Consider the following 16,420-nt stretch of genomic DNA (forward strand, 5'->3'; position numbering starts at 1 on the left):
TGCAAAATATATCTAATTTTTTAACACTCTCCTCAATTTCCACATTGAGCGAACTAAGCATATTTTTCTCCTCTTCTATCAATAAGTCCATCAAATTCCTTGAGTGTCTCAGGCACTCCTCATCCCATTTTTCCAAAAATGCTTCACTTTTGAAATGTGATGCTGGTGTTGTACGTCTACGTAAACCTCTTGGGATAATTTTGGACAGCTTATATGCCTCTAAGCTCTGAATATCCCACTTGCGTCTCAAATGGCTCAAAATAAGTCTCCGATGATTTTTAAATAAACCATATATATCTCCTCCAATATCCTCTGCACTTCTATTCCTTTCACAATTCAGAAGTGCAGCAGGGGAAGATAAATAATAATCTGAATAACATAATAAATCTAACCGATTTCCCCCTATCAATACATCATATATCCCTATTAAATCGTGGATTGGGTTTCTCACCTGTTACCCCTGGAAAGGAATTTGAAATATGTAAAGATCTTCACCTCTTTCTTAGAAAGATTCTCTTGAGACTTTGGCATGGGGAAAAAAATGAGAGGAATATTCAAAATGAGAATGTAACGTCAGAGTTACAGAGAGAAATAATGGAATTTGGAATGATCCCTAACTTGGAAATGTCTGATCTAAATACTCTAGCGGATCTAAATGAATTATGGAGGGAAGGTAACATATTGGAGAATATAGATAATCCTGGAGAGGACTTTACCGATATCATCCCAGAGTATACGGGCTTGCGGAAAAAAAGTAGTACCATGCCAAGCATACATTCTAATAGATACACACATGCATTCTTGGAGGCCATGCTTAGAGATATAAGTGTCATCGACTGGTCCTCCTTTCTGTGTGAGGACAACCTAACCGAAAGGGAACGAAAAGCCCTAAAGGAATTGCAAAATATTGAGAATATTGTAATCAAGCCCAGTGATAAGGGTGGAAATGTTGTCCTCCTCAGAGAGGAGGACTATGTCGGTGAGATTAAAAGACAATTGGAAACGGATACATATTCCCTTTTGAATGATAACCCACTTGATAATATAATGGGAACTTTAAATAGAAAATTGACTTTTGCATTGGATGAGGGCTTAATTAATAAAAATGAGTTTCAATTTTTGGAGGTAAGAGAACCCCGTATGCCCACGATATATGTGCTTCCTAAGGTGCACAAAAATAGGAACACACCTCCGGGTAGACCTATCATTTCGGGGTGTGATGGCCCAACAGACCACCTTGGTAAATACATAGACGAAAAATTGAAACCTTTTGTCCGTACACTTCCATCTTTTGTATTGGATACGGGGGATCTTCTAAATAAAATTGACAAATTGATTCTTGAGGAAGACTTCATCCTGGTGGGATTGGATGTGGAGTCATTGTATACCTCCATCCCACATGATGTTGGCCTCAAAGCGGTCGCGCATTTTCTGGAGAGGAGAGGAGGAGACTGGGCCCATCAAAATGAATTTATTATTGAAATGTTGGAATTCGTTTTGAATTATAACTGCTTCTCTTTTGATGGCAAATTCTATCGTCAGATTCGTGGAACAGCCATGGGATCCTCTTGTGCACCATCGTATGCCTGTTTGCACTTGGGCTGGTGGGAAGAATTTATAGTATACCCTCATCCTCTCTTCAGAAAATGCGCCTCCGCTTGGCTTAGATACATGGATGATGTTCTATTGTGTTGGAAGGGACCATTGGACTTACTTGAAAGTTTTATTGGGGATTTAAACTCTAATAAATTAAATATCCTTCTGACCTTTTCTTATAGTGAAGATCACATTAGCTTTTTGGATCTTAATATTCATAGGGAAGGAAACAAATTAAAAACGACTACATATCGGAAACCAACATCAGGTAATACCCTTTTGGCAGCAAGTAGCCATCACTTTCCCTCTCAAATTAAGGGGATCCCGATAAGCGAATTTCTTCGAATTCGCCGCAACTGTACTGACTTCAGGGACTTCAAAAGCGAAGCACAAGATCTATCATCTCGCTTTGAAGATAGGGGTTATCCCAAAAAAATGATCAAGAAAGGATACAATAGGGCATCTAGGCAGAATAGAGAGGAAATTCTCAAGAGAGGTAAAAAAGATAACAGTGACAACAGAGTCAGATTCATTTCAAGGTATGGGTCCCATTGGAACATACTTCGGAATTTGATGATCAAAAACTGGCCACATTTAACTTTGGACAAAAGAATTAACTCAATAGTGGGGAATGTACCGAGTATGGTTCCAAGAAAGGCCCCCACTTTGAGGAATATGTTGGTGAGTTCTGAGTTTAAGAGAAGGACCCCAAGTAATGAGAAATGGCTACAGAAACGTCCAAAAGGAATGTTCATGTGTGGCTCTTGTAAATGTTGTAAGTACGTTTTAAAATCAGACACTTTTCTGGATAGTGAACACAAAAGGGAATTCAAAGTCTATAATTTCATCAATTGCCGCTCAACCATGGTCGTTTACTCCATTATTTGCCCATGTGGGAAACAATATATTGGGAAAACGAAACGAGAATTACATGTTCGCATCAGCGAACATATTAGAGATATCACCAAGGGTGAAATGGTTAATCCTCTAGCTGCACATTTTAAAACATACCATGCCCAATCACCAACTGGCCTAAAATTCATGGGGATTTATCAACTATTCCAAGACAGAAGGGGAGGTGATCTCAATCGAATACTCCTCCAAAAGGAAACTATGTGGATATATACACTGAGAACTTTGAATCCCAGGGGACTAAATAATGAAATTAAATTTAATATGTTCCTTTGAACAGTTGGGGGCCAAGAGGCTGTTTTATATTTCCCTCAACTTTCAGTATTTTCGAGTTAGTCAGTGTTGGATATAAACAATCTCTGATAAAAGAATATTAGATTAAATAATGGGACCTTTATTATGTCATCCCTGGAGAATGATCTAGGAAAATTGGTTGTGAAACTTTTGGATTTAATATACATACTTTCTGGTTTTTATCTTTGGAAACCTGATAGTGAAATCCCAATATGTCTTTGATGTGGATATTATATTTTTCATATAATCATAATCTGTTTTCAGTGGTATGAGTATGAGCAATGTTATTCTCAATATGGAATGATCAATTAATTGGATAAATAATTCCAAATGAATGAACATAATTTTCAATTTTTGCAATCTTCTATAGTGATGGGATTTGAATCTAGCTCTTTATGTGTGGTGGGAATGGGAGATCTATTGTTCTATGGACACTGGATCCCCATTCCTGCCCCCCCTTGGAATTTCATGATGGCTCCCATTATTTACCATAGTCTTATATACGCATATGTTAAATATGATGAAATCCAGTAGTAAAATTATCAAACTAATATTGATGGTATTGAAATCGATTCTGCTTTGGGGGTGGTGGGGACCCGGGTCCTAATGCCCTAACAGGTAGTGGTTCTCTTTCCCTGCCTCCCCTGAAGTATTATCTGTATTTCATATGCTTAGGTGTATGGTTGGATGTATCCCATATAATATATATTAAAAGAATTGAACAGATTTCATCTTGTGTCAAAATGATATAATGGGGGATCCCTTATTGAAGAAAAATTCGTTCCTCCATAAATCTACTACAAAGTCTAGATAGTAGTAGTTATCCGTATTCACGGAAGAATTAATATTGATAATAAAATTCAGGTAGTAATTGTATTCCTATGCAAAATTCAATTATTGGTCTTATTTTGACCAAGTAGAGACACACCACTGATTGCCCTCCCCTTGATAAATACTGAATATATTTATGAATATGATTTTCTGGATATTCTAATTGTCTGTTTGAATATAAAAATATCTATGCCTGCTATTGAAATTGAGAGAGATATATATCATTGTGGCATCTCATGAAAGATTTAAATATATAATATCCATAATATCTTTGTGTGAAACATTATGTTTTTCATTGAACCAATGAATGAATTTGGGACACTATAAATATAGTGTGTTTGGCAGCACTTGTCAAACTGCTCTGAAGAAATCCCGTTCAGGGATGAAACGCGTCAGCTGTTCTAATCAACGGGGCGGGTAGTGACGTCCAAACCCTGCCCAGAGAATACCTGTCCAGTGTTGAAGATCACACGTGGAAAGGAACATACGTTGGAATTTCTATCTACCTGGCTGCCGGCGTGCGATCTTGTCCAGCTGGGTCCGTTCCTCTTGGAGTGCCTTCAATTCACCTGAAATATCAGGGTGCGATCCTGCATTGCTGGGCCCCTACCTCCGTGAGTACAGTGGTTGTTGCCTGCATGGATCAATAGAGGAAAGCGCCAAGGGAAGCAATGGTGGAGACGTGGATGCTTTGAAACCAAATGTGTGGCCACACAGGTGAACTTCCCTCTTGAGGAGACCTGCCATTCCTCACCCCGGAGTCAATTACCTCCCCGCATCGTCTTCCGGGCACTTACTGGACTTCGGAGGCGAAGGTAAAAATCCATTTAAGCTTATATCTTGCTTCAAAGCCCAACTGCTTGAGGGCTATACATTGACCCTAGGATCTGTAAAAAGACTTCCTATTATCATAAGATTTGAATTGGTTTTGTTGATCCACTTGATGAGAGAAAAAAGCACGCTTATAACCACATTCCTCTAATTCTTGAGGCTATTTGTCTATTTTGAGAGTCAAGTCATATTATATGCATATAAAAAAAGTCTCTTTATTAATATCATTACCAGCTACTCCAAATAGGTACTTTGGCAATATTGTGATACAAATTACATATATGTTTGGAAACCGCAAGTGTGAACATAGCCCAGCGGTTTCTCATTTTGAAATCTCTTTGTAAAATTGTTTAACGCGTGTACATCGTGCTGTATATCCATCAGGCAATATCACCTATGTTCTGAAGGTTTATTGTATGTTCTCTTTCCTGGCCAGGAGAATTCTCTTTTTAAATTGTTACTTGTGTATTTATGTATAAATTTAACTTTGCCGGTATTATCTGGATTCAAAAAATAAAATAATTTTTTATTCTTATTGAACCCAAGAGTGCTTAGCTATATTCCTGGATCTTTTTCTTTTTTTCTTTTTTCAATAAAATAAGTGTATTTTTGGTAGTGAAGTGGGGGTGGCAACCCATACAGTGCTTGAGGAGGCCACCACAGTGTGGTGAGCACACGGTGAGTGAAAACTTTGAAAGGGTTTGCCCATCTTGGACATTTAGGGCACATTCAGACGTGGCGGAATTGCTGTTGAATTCTGCTGCCAACAGGAAACTTAGTTCAGACGTAGTGGAAAATAACTGTGCGGAATTTAGGCTGCGGTACAGAATTTTCCCTCCGTAGCATGCTCATTATGTTGCGGAGAAGAAGCGGAATTTCACTGTGGATTTCAGCCTTTGCAATGCAAAAACTGAAATCTGTGGCAAGTCCGCTGTGATATCTGCAACGTCTGAATTACCTGTCAAATATGCAAATGTTGGTACAGATTTGTTGCGTAATTGCCCCAAATTTGCACCAACATTTGCAGCGGAAAAATTCTGCCACGTCTGAACATGGCCTTATGGCATATCCGCAGAATATGATTGGCTGAGAGACTCAGCTAACCAGTATTAGGCCTAATTTCAGCAGTGCCGCTATGCCGGATCAATGACACGTCCGAAGATAGCAATGCTGCTTGCTAAGTGCGGTGAGTTCTATCTAGTAGTCTTGTCACCTAGTGAGCGTCACTGTCAGATGTTGCACTGCAACGGTCAGTGACTCTGGTAACTATGTGACGAAGACCACCAGACAGAGCAAGCCTCGCCAGGGGCCTCCCCTTCTAATGTTTTCTAAGTAATAGATTGACATGGCCACGCGTCAGACGGAGGTGGCCCCCTCCCACTCTGTGCACTTGGCATCAACAACATATGTGAAGGAAGTGGGTCCGATCTGTAAGTTGCCGAAATTGCACAGAGAGGGAAGGAGGCCCCCCTCCGTCTGCCGCATGCCCGTGCCGATCTATGTGCACAGCGTTTAGGGCAGCTGATTTATAGATTCCACATGTGCTAAAATGTTTATTAGGTCCAATATAATTACCTGTTTGGAATATAAAACCAAAAATCCAGCAATTAGCAATTTACAGTATATATATTTAAGAGTCTCTGAAAAGAAATACATATTAGATCTAATATATAATTCCCTATTTGAGATATAAAACAATCCATTATAGCCGCATAAGTGATTACATACTACGCACTAGCTGTACCTATTTATAGGGGGGAGCCTTGCCAATTACCTATTGTCAATGATGGATCTTGTGTTATCTATGGCCCGCGAATGATGTTATAAATATCCAAATGGCCCTTGGCAGAAAAATGGTTCCCAACCCCTGATTTAAACAATAGGTCACTTTCTTATGACACATTCCCTTTAAAGCATCTTTGTGTTATGATTTCACACAATAAAAATAATTTTGTAAAATTAATTGTGTGAAATAATTGTCCCCTATCAATGAAAAAAAATATAACAATTGTGTAGACATTAGGGTTACCAACCTGATTTTTAAATTTTTTTTTGTACACATTATTAACAAATCAAAGCATAGGGATAAGCTCTTGCAATAGGAACAGGGTTATTGTGAGTGGCCAAACTATTTCTATAGTGCTGATCTAGAGAACATATGGAAAAAGCCCTGATGAGCCAACCCTATTGATGATACAAAACACAAATGTGAGAAAACGGCTGTCTTCTGTAAAAAGAGATAAATGCAGAAAGATAATCAACTCTAGAAATAAATATTTAATAATCTGTATTACTTTTCCAGCATGTTAAAGACATAATTCTGCAGTCGAATCCTCTCCTTGAAGCTTTTGGTAATGCCAAAACCGTCCGGAACAACAATTCAAGTCGATTTGTAAGTTATAGAACTGTTAATATCTGTTATTTACTACAGCAATTTTCCAGAGATTTGCAAGCTACTTAATGCTTTTATATGGGTAGTAATTTCAAAGTGATTTTTCTAAAAATAAAAAAGTCTCCGTGGCCGCAGACTGGTAGAACATCTTGGTGACACAAAGATTTTTGTTCAGTCCCCTGATTTTTTGACAGATTATCAACATAACCTCTGCATCTAAGGACACCTCGAGGCCTCCTTCAAACACACTTTTTTTTTTCCAGCGATTTGAAACACATGTAAAAACTCCATTGGGGAAAGTTAACGTTTCTACGTCAGTTGGTGTAGAAATGTCACAAACGACACAAAATTCGCACAAATTGTTGGGCTTAGCATAAGGAGCAAGCAGCCTGAGGCATTTACTAAAATTTAAACCAGAAACTGCCTTAAATTCTATCAGAAATTTATGCCAGCTCTAGGCTGGCAAGGATTGTATTCAGTGGTGCACGGACAGCCGAAGATGTGACAAATTTATTAAGGGATGTGTACTTCTTTATACATTTGTGGCATCTTACTCCAGCTTAATTTTTATTAAGACTGGCGTAGTCCTAATAAAACTGCCCAGTGTGTTTTTAATGGCATTTTTGGTGGCGTTTTGTACATGGTTTTTTTTCTGGTTTTTCTAAGTTCTTAACAGAAGTCTATGGAAAAAAAACATCACATCTATAGCAACAAAAAAATGCCACTAACCAAAATGCTGTGTATGTAGGCTCTCTCATATTTACCAAACATTTGGCTGCAGCGTTTTTCGCACAAAAAAAAGACTAAAAAAACGCTGCGAAAAACGCCACACCAAAAGTTAACTTTGTGTGGGAACTAAAGCTAAATTATATATTGCATTCAGCCAGCAAACTAGGATTTTTTTTATGTGTGGTATCAAATCCTACTTTAGGCCAATTTTAGATGGCAGTAATACAGTCACATGATAGGATCCATCTACTTGTGGTTCTACTTCATGGAACTTTTGTTAACATAGAACTTATGGTGATCTCAGTGTTTTCAGTAGAACCATGGCGTTTGGTTGTTCGTTGTTTGGTCCGTAATACGCATAGTTTAATATGAAAGCAATACGCCTTTCTGTGCAAGGTCTTATGGAGAATGCTTTGGCACAGATAGTTAGCATTATTTGTTCATAAATCCACTTGACTCATTGAGAATTAAATTTGTTGTACTAAAAGAAAATAAATATACCAATATTTGTAATAGGAAGCCACATTATAGACACATTTACTAATATATGGTAACTTATATATTGCAATAAAATGTCCATGAATTCATATGTCTACAAATCTCTGTGGCACGTATTCTTCTTGTGGCAGGGTAAATATTTTGAGATACAATTTAGCCGTGGGGGAGAGCCTGATGGAGGTAAAATATCAAACTTTCTTCTGGAAAAATCCCGTGTGGTCAATCAGAACGAGAGTGAGCGCAACTTCCATGTCTTTTATCAGGTAAATATTAAGACATTATTCTGGTCCTAAAGTGCAATTGTGTCTATCTTTACAATAATATATAGAAAAAATTTATGTGGTAGTGAACATCTTTGGTGTAGAGAGTGACCTCATTATTGTTTTTACCAGCTGATAGAGGGGGCATCACAGGAACAAAAGCAAAATCTGGGCATCATGACGCCTGATTTCTATTTCTACCTGAATCAGTCAGACACCTATAACGTTGAAGGAACCAATGATAAGAACGATTTCTCTGAAACAATGGTAAGTTTTCAGTAATGTTTTCTATTTAGGAGGCTCAATAATATGTGCTAGATGGAAACTCACTTGCACCTCTCTCGTATTTGTCATTGTTTCTTTATCCTTCTTTCTCATAGAATGCCATGCAAGTCATTGGAATTTCATGGGATGAGCAGCAACTGGTTCTACAAATAGCAGCAGGAATCTTGCATCTTGGGAATATCAGCTTTCAAGAGCAGGGAAATTATGCTATGGTGGAGTGTACTGACAGTGAGTAGTACTATTTCATTCCTCTATCCAAAAAGCAATTAGTTACATTACTATGGCAGGAAAGGAGAATGTATAATACAGATGAAAAGCTTACAGAAAAATATGTTTAATCATTATGATTTTAGAATGTGATTCATGAGGATCAAAGATTAGATATAAAGCTGTAGTCAATATTGAATTTATAATGACTGAAAGGCCATACTTACTTATACAAGGGCAGGTACAAACACCAGTTCCTAGTAAATATAGGATCCAAATACATTCTCCAGAGCAACGGTTTTGTATGGTTTGTGTAATGATCTGATTCCACGATCCCCAGAGAAATAGCCTACCAAACGGCACTATTAACCAACGCCCCCTGCCCCCTTTTACCAAAACCGGTAAGATCTAGGGTACTCTGCTGGGCCTCGGACATGAGTGCTTACAATAAGACCAGTGGTTAATTCTATTCAGATGCGTAAGTGGAAAATGAACCAAACCTATTAGGTAGGGTTACTACAGGTTACAACAAATGGACTGTTAGTTCATGTATCAGAAGTACTAGCAGCCAAACAGCAGAGCTGGGTGAGTGTGATAGTTGCTGAAGTTGAAAGTAGTCGGACAATCCAGGGTCAGTATCAGAGATGCAGCAGGGCCGATTATGCAATACAAAGGAATAATCCCAAGCCATCGCCAGGCAATCCAGGGTCAGAATTAGAAATGTAGCAGTGCCGATTATGCAGTGCACGGGGACAATCCAAAGCTGTAGTCAGGAAATTCAGGGTCAGTGTCAGAGAGGCAGCAGGAGCCGTTTTTTCAGTACAGAAGGACAATCCAAAAACGTAGTCGGGGGCTAAATGGGTCAAAACAGCAAGGCAAATTTAGATACAAAGCAAGATATAGCTACTAGGTAGGGAAGAGAAACTAACACCCTAAACTGGCAAGGGGTCCTAAAACATATGGGATTGATGTGAAACTTTGGACGGGTGATTGAAAGTCTATATAAAAATCCACAGGCAGGAGTGAGGGTGGGGGGGGGCCCTGTCTGGCTCCTTTGAGTTGGAAAGAGGAACCAGACAGGGCTCTCGCCACTGGTTTTTGAAATGGCTATAGAGCCCTTGGCCCTGAGTCTTCTGGAAAATAAAAATTAGGAATCAAAATTAGAGAAGAGGAAACAAAAATATCAATGTTTGCGGATGATCTTTTATTGTACGTTAATGATGTCAGTCAAAGTATCAGGGAAATAATAAAAACCCTGGGTGAGATTAAAGAACTGGCGAGCTATAAAATTAACCAACAAAAATCGGAAGTTTTGATGTTAGCAAAAAATGCAGACATATCATGGAATAGACATATAGCTAAGGAGGAACTAAAGTACCTGGGTATTAAAATTAATAGAGAGGTAAATAAAATATATTATAGCTACCTCTCTCCATCTTTGGGAGATGTCATTTAATTAAAAATAAAGATATTAAGTTGATAGAGCAAACTTTTTTGAAATTTAGATGGAGAAACAAGAGGCTAAGAGTATCAAAAAGCAGTTTATATAGGGAAAAGGTTAAAAGGGGATATCCCTTCCAGAAATCAGCACGTATAACTGGGAATGTATCCTTAGATATATCAAATAATAGACGTCAGGGGAATCGTATTTAACGAACAATAAAATTGAGGGTCTTTTGGCGCACCCTCTCCCTTTGAAATGGATAGTGTATATTAGAAATAAAGACTTGAAAATAGAACAGAAGAAATCAATAGGGAAAAATGTATGGGAAGTATTACAGGAGAGGGACCTTTCTAGAGTCAAGAATATATTGAATGATCAAGGAAACAATGATGGAGACGAAAGTAGTGGCGGATATATGGCTTGGTGTTTTGCACTCGGACTGCTCTCTTGGCCAGAAAGACAGAGAATGGTATAAGGAAGGAAGTATACATATAATACAGCTAGCGGCCAAGAAAACAATATTGGATCAGTGGATATACTCTTTGCCATGCTAGAACATAGAAATAGTTTATATGCAGTGAAACAAAAAGGAAAATTCAACAAGAGATGGAATCAAACTGCAAAAATCTTATTTTCCTCTAAAGAATGTGATACATTATTTAAAGAGTAGAAATACAATCAAAAATAGGCAAGGTCTCAAGTGGAGGGAGGGTAGAATGAGAATTTCATGTTTTCTTTTATTTCTTATTTGTTGTCTTTAACAAAATGTGCTATTATGATGACATTATGTGGTTTTCTTGATATGAAATATGTGAAAATTATATAAAGCCCCCTGCAAAATAACAAAAATAATAATTAAAAAATTTTTGGGGAAATATGGTATGTCTGGCGTTATCAGATGATAACTCTGTAATAGTTTTGCACATTCAAGTGACTTGGACATTGTTCTCTCATCACATATTGAACTTTATGTAGATGGTAAAATTAGAATGATAAGATATACGTTTATTTGTTAAAAAACAAAAATGTATGAAAATTTTTACACATTTTCTTTTTTTTCCTATTTTCAACCACAATATGTTACATGTGTACATACATACTGTACAAATATTTTCACATCTCTTTATGTTTGCAGCACTTTTGAAAAGACTTTTACATTTTTTAGCAATTTAAGAGACTTACGAATTTAACAACAATGTCTAACTTTTTTAAAGAGGCTCTGTCACCAGATTTTGCAACCCCTATCTCCTATTGCGGCAGATCGGCGCTGCAATGTAGATAAGAGTAACGTGTTTGTTTTTTTAAAAACGAGCATTTTTGGCCAAGTTATGACCATTTTTATATTTATGTAAATGAGGCTTTCTAAAGTACAACTGGGCGTGTTTAAAGTTAAAGTACAACTGGGCGTGTATTATGTGTGTTACATCTGGGCGTTTTTACTTCTTTTACTAGCTGGGCGTTGTGAATAGATGTATCATCCACTTCTCTACACAACGCCCAGCTTCTGGCAGTGCAGACACACAGCGTGTTCTCGAGAGATCACGCTGTGACGTCACTCACTTCCTGCCCCAGGTCCTGCATCGTGTCGGACCAGCGAGGACACATTTGATTCTGCAGCAGCATCGGCGTTTGCAGGTAAGTCGATGTAGCTACATCGCCCAGTTGTACTTTAACTTTAAACACGCCCAGTTGTACTTTAGAAAGCCTCATTTACATAAATATAAAAATGGTCATAACTTGGCCAAAAATGCTCGTTTTTAAAAAAAAAAAAACGTTACTCTTATCTACATTGCAGCGCCGATCTGCTGCAATAGGAGATAGGGGTTTCAAAATCTGGTGACAGAGCCTCTTTAAGTACATGCTTTCTTGTACAAACACAAGTTTGCAGAGGCTCAAATGTTAAAATGATAGAAAATCCCCAAGCAATGACTGTATTTTTAAAACTTCACCCGTTAAAGTTTTCATTGAGAGGTGTCGTGAGTATTTTGACCCCACAGTTTTTTTGGCAGAAATTAATGAAACGCAGGTGAATTGTAATTTTATATTTTCCACAATTGTTTCAAGACAAATTATTTTGTATAGCGAACATGAGAATAAGGAAATGCACCGCTAAATGTATTATCCTGTTTCTCCTGTGTACAAGAATATCCACATTGTGGTCCTAATGTGTGTCCAGGTAGCACAACAGGGTCCAAAACAAAGAGAACACCCGGTGGCTTTCAGGGCACAAATTTTTCTTGAAAATGTTTCAGGCCTCACTGCACATTTGGAGAGGCATTGAGGTGCCACGACGATAGAAAACCCCTATAAATTACCCCATTTAGAAAACTAGACCCCTTAAGGTTTTCATATAGGGGTGTAGCGAGTATTTTGGCCCCACTGGTTTTGCAGGAATTAATGCAAAACAGGTGATACAATTTGAATTTCAATTTTTTTAACAAATTAGTCCTTTTAAAGATAGCTTATTTTATAAAGCGAACATGAGAAAAGGAAAACACTTAAAATGAAAAGACCGCAGATGTGCCCCTTTGCACACCTTATATAATTTGACACCATGTTTGCCACATTTGGAGGGGGTAAACTGCCAGAAAGTAAGACGGCCTTTATAGCTCATCAGGGATTCATCTACTGATAAAATTTGGTCTGGGTTGTATGAATTAAGAAAAGATTGTTTTAGGAAGGTAATTAAAGGTCTGAATTTAGTGAGACAATAGTGAGAGATTTGTCCCTAAGGGCGGGTTCACACATAGCGGAATTTCACTTAAATTCCGCTGCGGACACTCCGCAGCGTTAATCCGCAGCGGAGCCGTTTCTCCATTGACTTTCACTTTAATTTAGCAGTGTTCGTTTACACGATGCGTACAATTCCGCTGCGGAGCATAGGCTGCGGAGCGGAATTTGGTGTCCGCAGCATGCTCTGTCTGTTGCGGAGCAGTGGCGGACTGGTTGCGGACTCATGGCGGAATTTCTCCATTGACTTCAATGGAGAGTCAAAATTCCGCAATGAAGTCCGCAGATCTTATGTGTGCTGCGGAGCGTATTGTTTTTACTACCATGACATTTCTTCATTCTGGCTGGACCTATGTATTTCTAGGTCTACAGCCAGACTGAGGAAGTCAATGGGGCTCCCGTAATGACGGGAGCGTTGCTAGGAGACGTCAGTAAATAGTCACTGTCCAGGGTGCTGAAAGAGTTACGCGATCGGCAGTAACTGTTTCTGCACCCGGGACAGTGACTACCGATCTCAATATACATGTATCTGTAAAAAAAAATATAAGTTCATACTTACCGAGAACTCCCTGCGTCTGTCTCCAGTCCGGCCTCCCAGGATGACGTTTCAGTGTAAGTGACGGCTGCAGCCAATCACAGGCCAAGCACAGGCTGCAGCGGTCACATGGACTGGAGCGTCATCCAGGGAGGTCGGGCCGGATGCCGAAAGAGGGACGCGTCACCAAGACAACGGGCGGTAAGTATGAAATTCTTTGACTTTCACTAGGGAAAGTGCTGTCCCTTCTCTCTATCCTGCACTGAATAGTGAGAAGAGAAGCACTTTTCCTGCAGTCCGCAGCGGCCAGTCCGCATCAATTTTCTGCACATTTTGTGCAGATCCGCTGCAGAATCTGCAACGCAGATTCTGTGCGGCATTGATGCGGACAGTTGCGGAGGAATTCCGCCATGTGTGGTCATGCCCTAACTGTTACTATTTGCCATATGGTGCCATAGACTGCACTGGCAAAGCTCAAACAGCGAATGCGTGCACCATTTTGCTTGATCGGGATGGGGAGAGGGGTTGTGATCAGGGTCTGGTGGGGAAAAGATAGGGCCATAATCTTCACTATTTCTCTCTCCTCTGACAGAATATATTCTGTGAGGAGAGAGAACTTATTTTTAAAACCGCTACTGCGCTTTAGCAGTGATCTGCGTTATTTGGCAAAGCTACAGAGAGCAGAGAATCTCACAGCTAATGTTGAATTTTGCTGCAACCAAAGCACTGCATCTCAAAAATAAGTAATAAATATGTCAAAATGTCTCGCAAGTCACATACGGAATATGGTTTTTGATCTGGTACATTAGACTGTTAAACATATAAATAAAAATAAACATGTATTACCAAGTAGAAACATAAGGCTTGATTCGAAATTAAGAAAACTCACCTCAACTAACCCAGAGAAGTCCATGTATTTGATGTCAAATGACAGAGATTTGAAGTCCTATAGGATAATATACACTACCGTTCAAAAGTTTGGGGTCACCCAGACAATTTTGTGTTTTCCATGAAAACTCACACTTATATTTATCAAATGAGTTGCAAAATGACTAGAAAATATAGTCAAGACATTGACAAGATTAGAAATAATGATTTTTATTTGAAATAATAATTTTCTCCTTCAAACTTTGCTTTCGTCAAAGAATGCTCCATTTGCAGCAATTACAGCATTGCAGACCTTTGGCATTCTAGCTGTTAATTTGCTGAGGTAATCGGGAGAAATTTCACCCCATGCTTCCAGAAGCCCCTCCCACAAGTTGGATTGGCTTGATGGGTACTTCTTGCATACCATACGGTCAAGCTGCTCCCACAACAGCTCTATGGGGTTGAGATCTGGTGACTGCGCCGGCCACTCCATTATAGATAGAATACCAGCTGCCTGCTTCTTCCCTAAATAGTTCTTGCATAATTTGGAGGTGTGCTTTGGGTCATTGTCCTGTTGTAGGATGAAATTGGCTCCAATCAAGCGCTGTCCACAGGGTATGGCATGGCGTTGCAAAATGGAGTGATAGCCTTACTTATTCAAAATCCCTTTTACCTTGTACAAATCTCCCACTTTACCAGCACCAAATCAACCCCAGACCATCACATTACCTCCACCATGCTTGACAGATGGCGTCGGGCACTCTTCCAGCATCTTTTCAGTTGTTCTGCGTCTCACAAATGTTCTTCCGTGTGATCCAAACACCTCAAACTTCGATTCGTCTGTCCATAACACTTTTTTCCAATCTTCCTCTGTCCAATGTCTGTGTGCTTTTTCCCATATTAATCTTTTCCTTTTATTAGCCAGTCTCAGATATGGCTTTTTCTTTGCCACTCTGCCCTGAAGGCCAGCGTCCCGGAGTCGCCCCTTCACTGTAGACGTTGACACTGGCGTTTTGCGGGTACTATTTAATGAAGCTGCCAGTTGAGGACCTGTGAGGCGTCTATTTCTCAAACTAGAGACTCTAATGTACTTGTCTTGTTGCTCAGTTGTGCAGCATCGCCTCCCACTTCTCTTTCTACTCTGGTTAGAGCCTGTTTGTGCTGTCCTCTGAAGGGAGTAGTACACACCGTTGTAGGAAATTTCTCGCATGGAATAGCCTTCATTTCTAATAAGAAGAATAGACTGTCAAGTTTCACATGAAAGCTCTCTTTTTCGAACCCACAAATGTAATGCTCCAGATTCCCAACTAGCTCAAAGGAAGGTCAGTTTTATAGCGCCTCTAAACAGCAAAACTGTTTACAGCGGTGCTAACATAATTCCACAAGGGTTTTCAAGTGTTTTCTAATCATCCATTAGCCTTCAAACACAGTTAGCAAACACAATGTACCATTAGAACACTGGAGTGATGGTTGCTGGAAATGGGCCTCTATACACCTATGTAGATTTTGCATTAAAAACCAGACGTTTGCAGCTAGAATAGTCATTTAGCACATTAACAATGTATAGAGTGTATTTCTGATTAATTTAATGTTATCTTCATTGAAAAAAACTGTGCTTTTCTTGCAAAAATAAGGAAATTTCTAAGTGACCCTAAACTTTTGAACGGTAGTGTATGTTGCCTAAATCCACGATGTACTACTCATAAAATAGGCAACGATTCTAAACCTCAGTCTTAGCTTGTGACAAAGAAGGTGGAAAATATATTCTTCAGTAGCCCAGTTAATATTTGACAAATGATATTTCAAATTTATAGTAATGTTTTATTTCTGCTGTCTTCTTTAGTTCTCCTTTCTGTCATTATTTACATTAACAACGTACAATTACATTTTCGGCTTATACTTGGTCAATAGAGAGACATCATGAACTGCATTTTCTATTCATATTCCATGCTCCAAGGAACCATTAATACAAACTTCGCAGTACAGGCTATATCTTGATGTTTAACCTA

At 38.9% G+C, this 16,420-nt stretch overlaps 1 protein-coding gene across 2 annotated transcripts in view; it reads left to right on the forward strand.

Annotated features, from left to right (window-relative positions):
- MYO1F (myosin IF) overlaps positions 1–16,420 on the forward strand; it is a 170,868-nt gene that overhangs the window by 84,796 nt on the left and 69,652 nt on the right. For both annotated transcript variants that reach the window (XM_075850101.1, XM_075850108.1), the window contains 4 exons: positions 6,767–6,856; positions 8,215–8,346; positions 8,476–8,610; positions 8,724–8,856. In XM_075850101.1, the coding sequence (XP_075706216.1) occupies positions 6,767–6,856; positions 8,215–8,346; positions 8,476–8,610; positions 8,724–8,856 (490 nt within the window). The remainder of the gene's footprint in view (positions 1–6,766; positions 6,857–8,214; positions 8,347–8,475; positions 8,611–8,723; positions 8,857–16,420) is intronic.

The sequence above is a fragment of the Rhinoderma darwinii genome, chromosome 1, assembly GCF_050947455.1.
Source record: "Rhinoderma darwinii isolate aRhiDar2 chromosome 1, aRhiDar2.hap1, whole genome shotgun sequence".
NCBI lineage: Eukaryota > Metazoa > Chordata > Amphibia > Anura > Rhinodermatidae > Rhinoderma > Rhinoderma darwinii.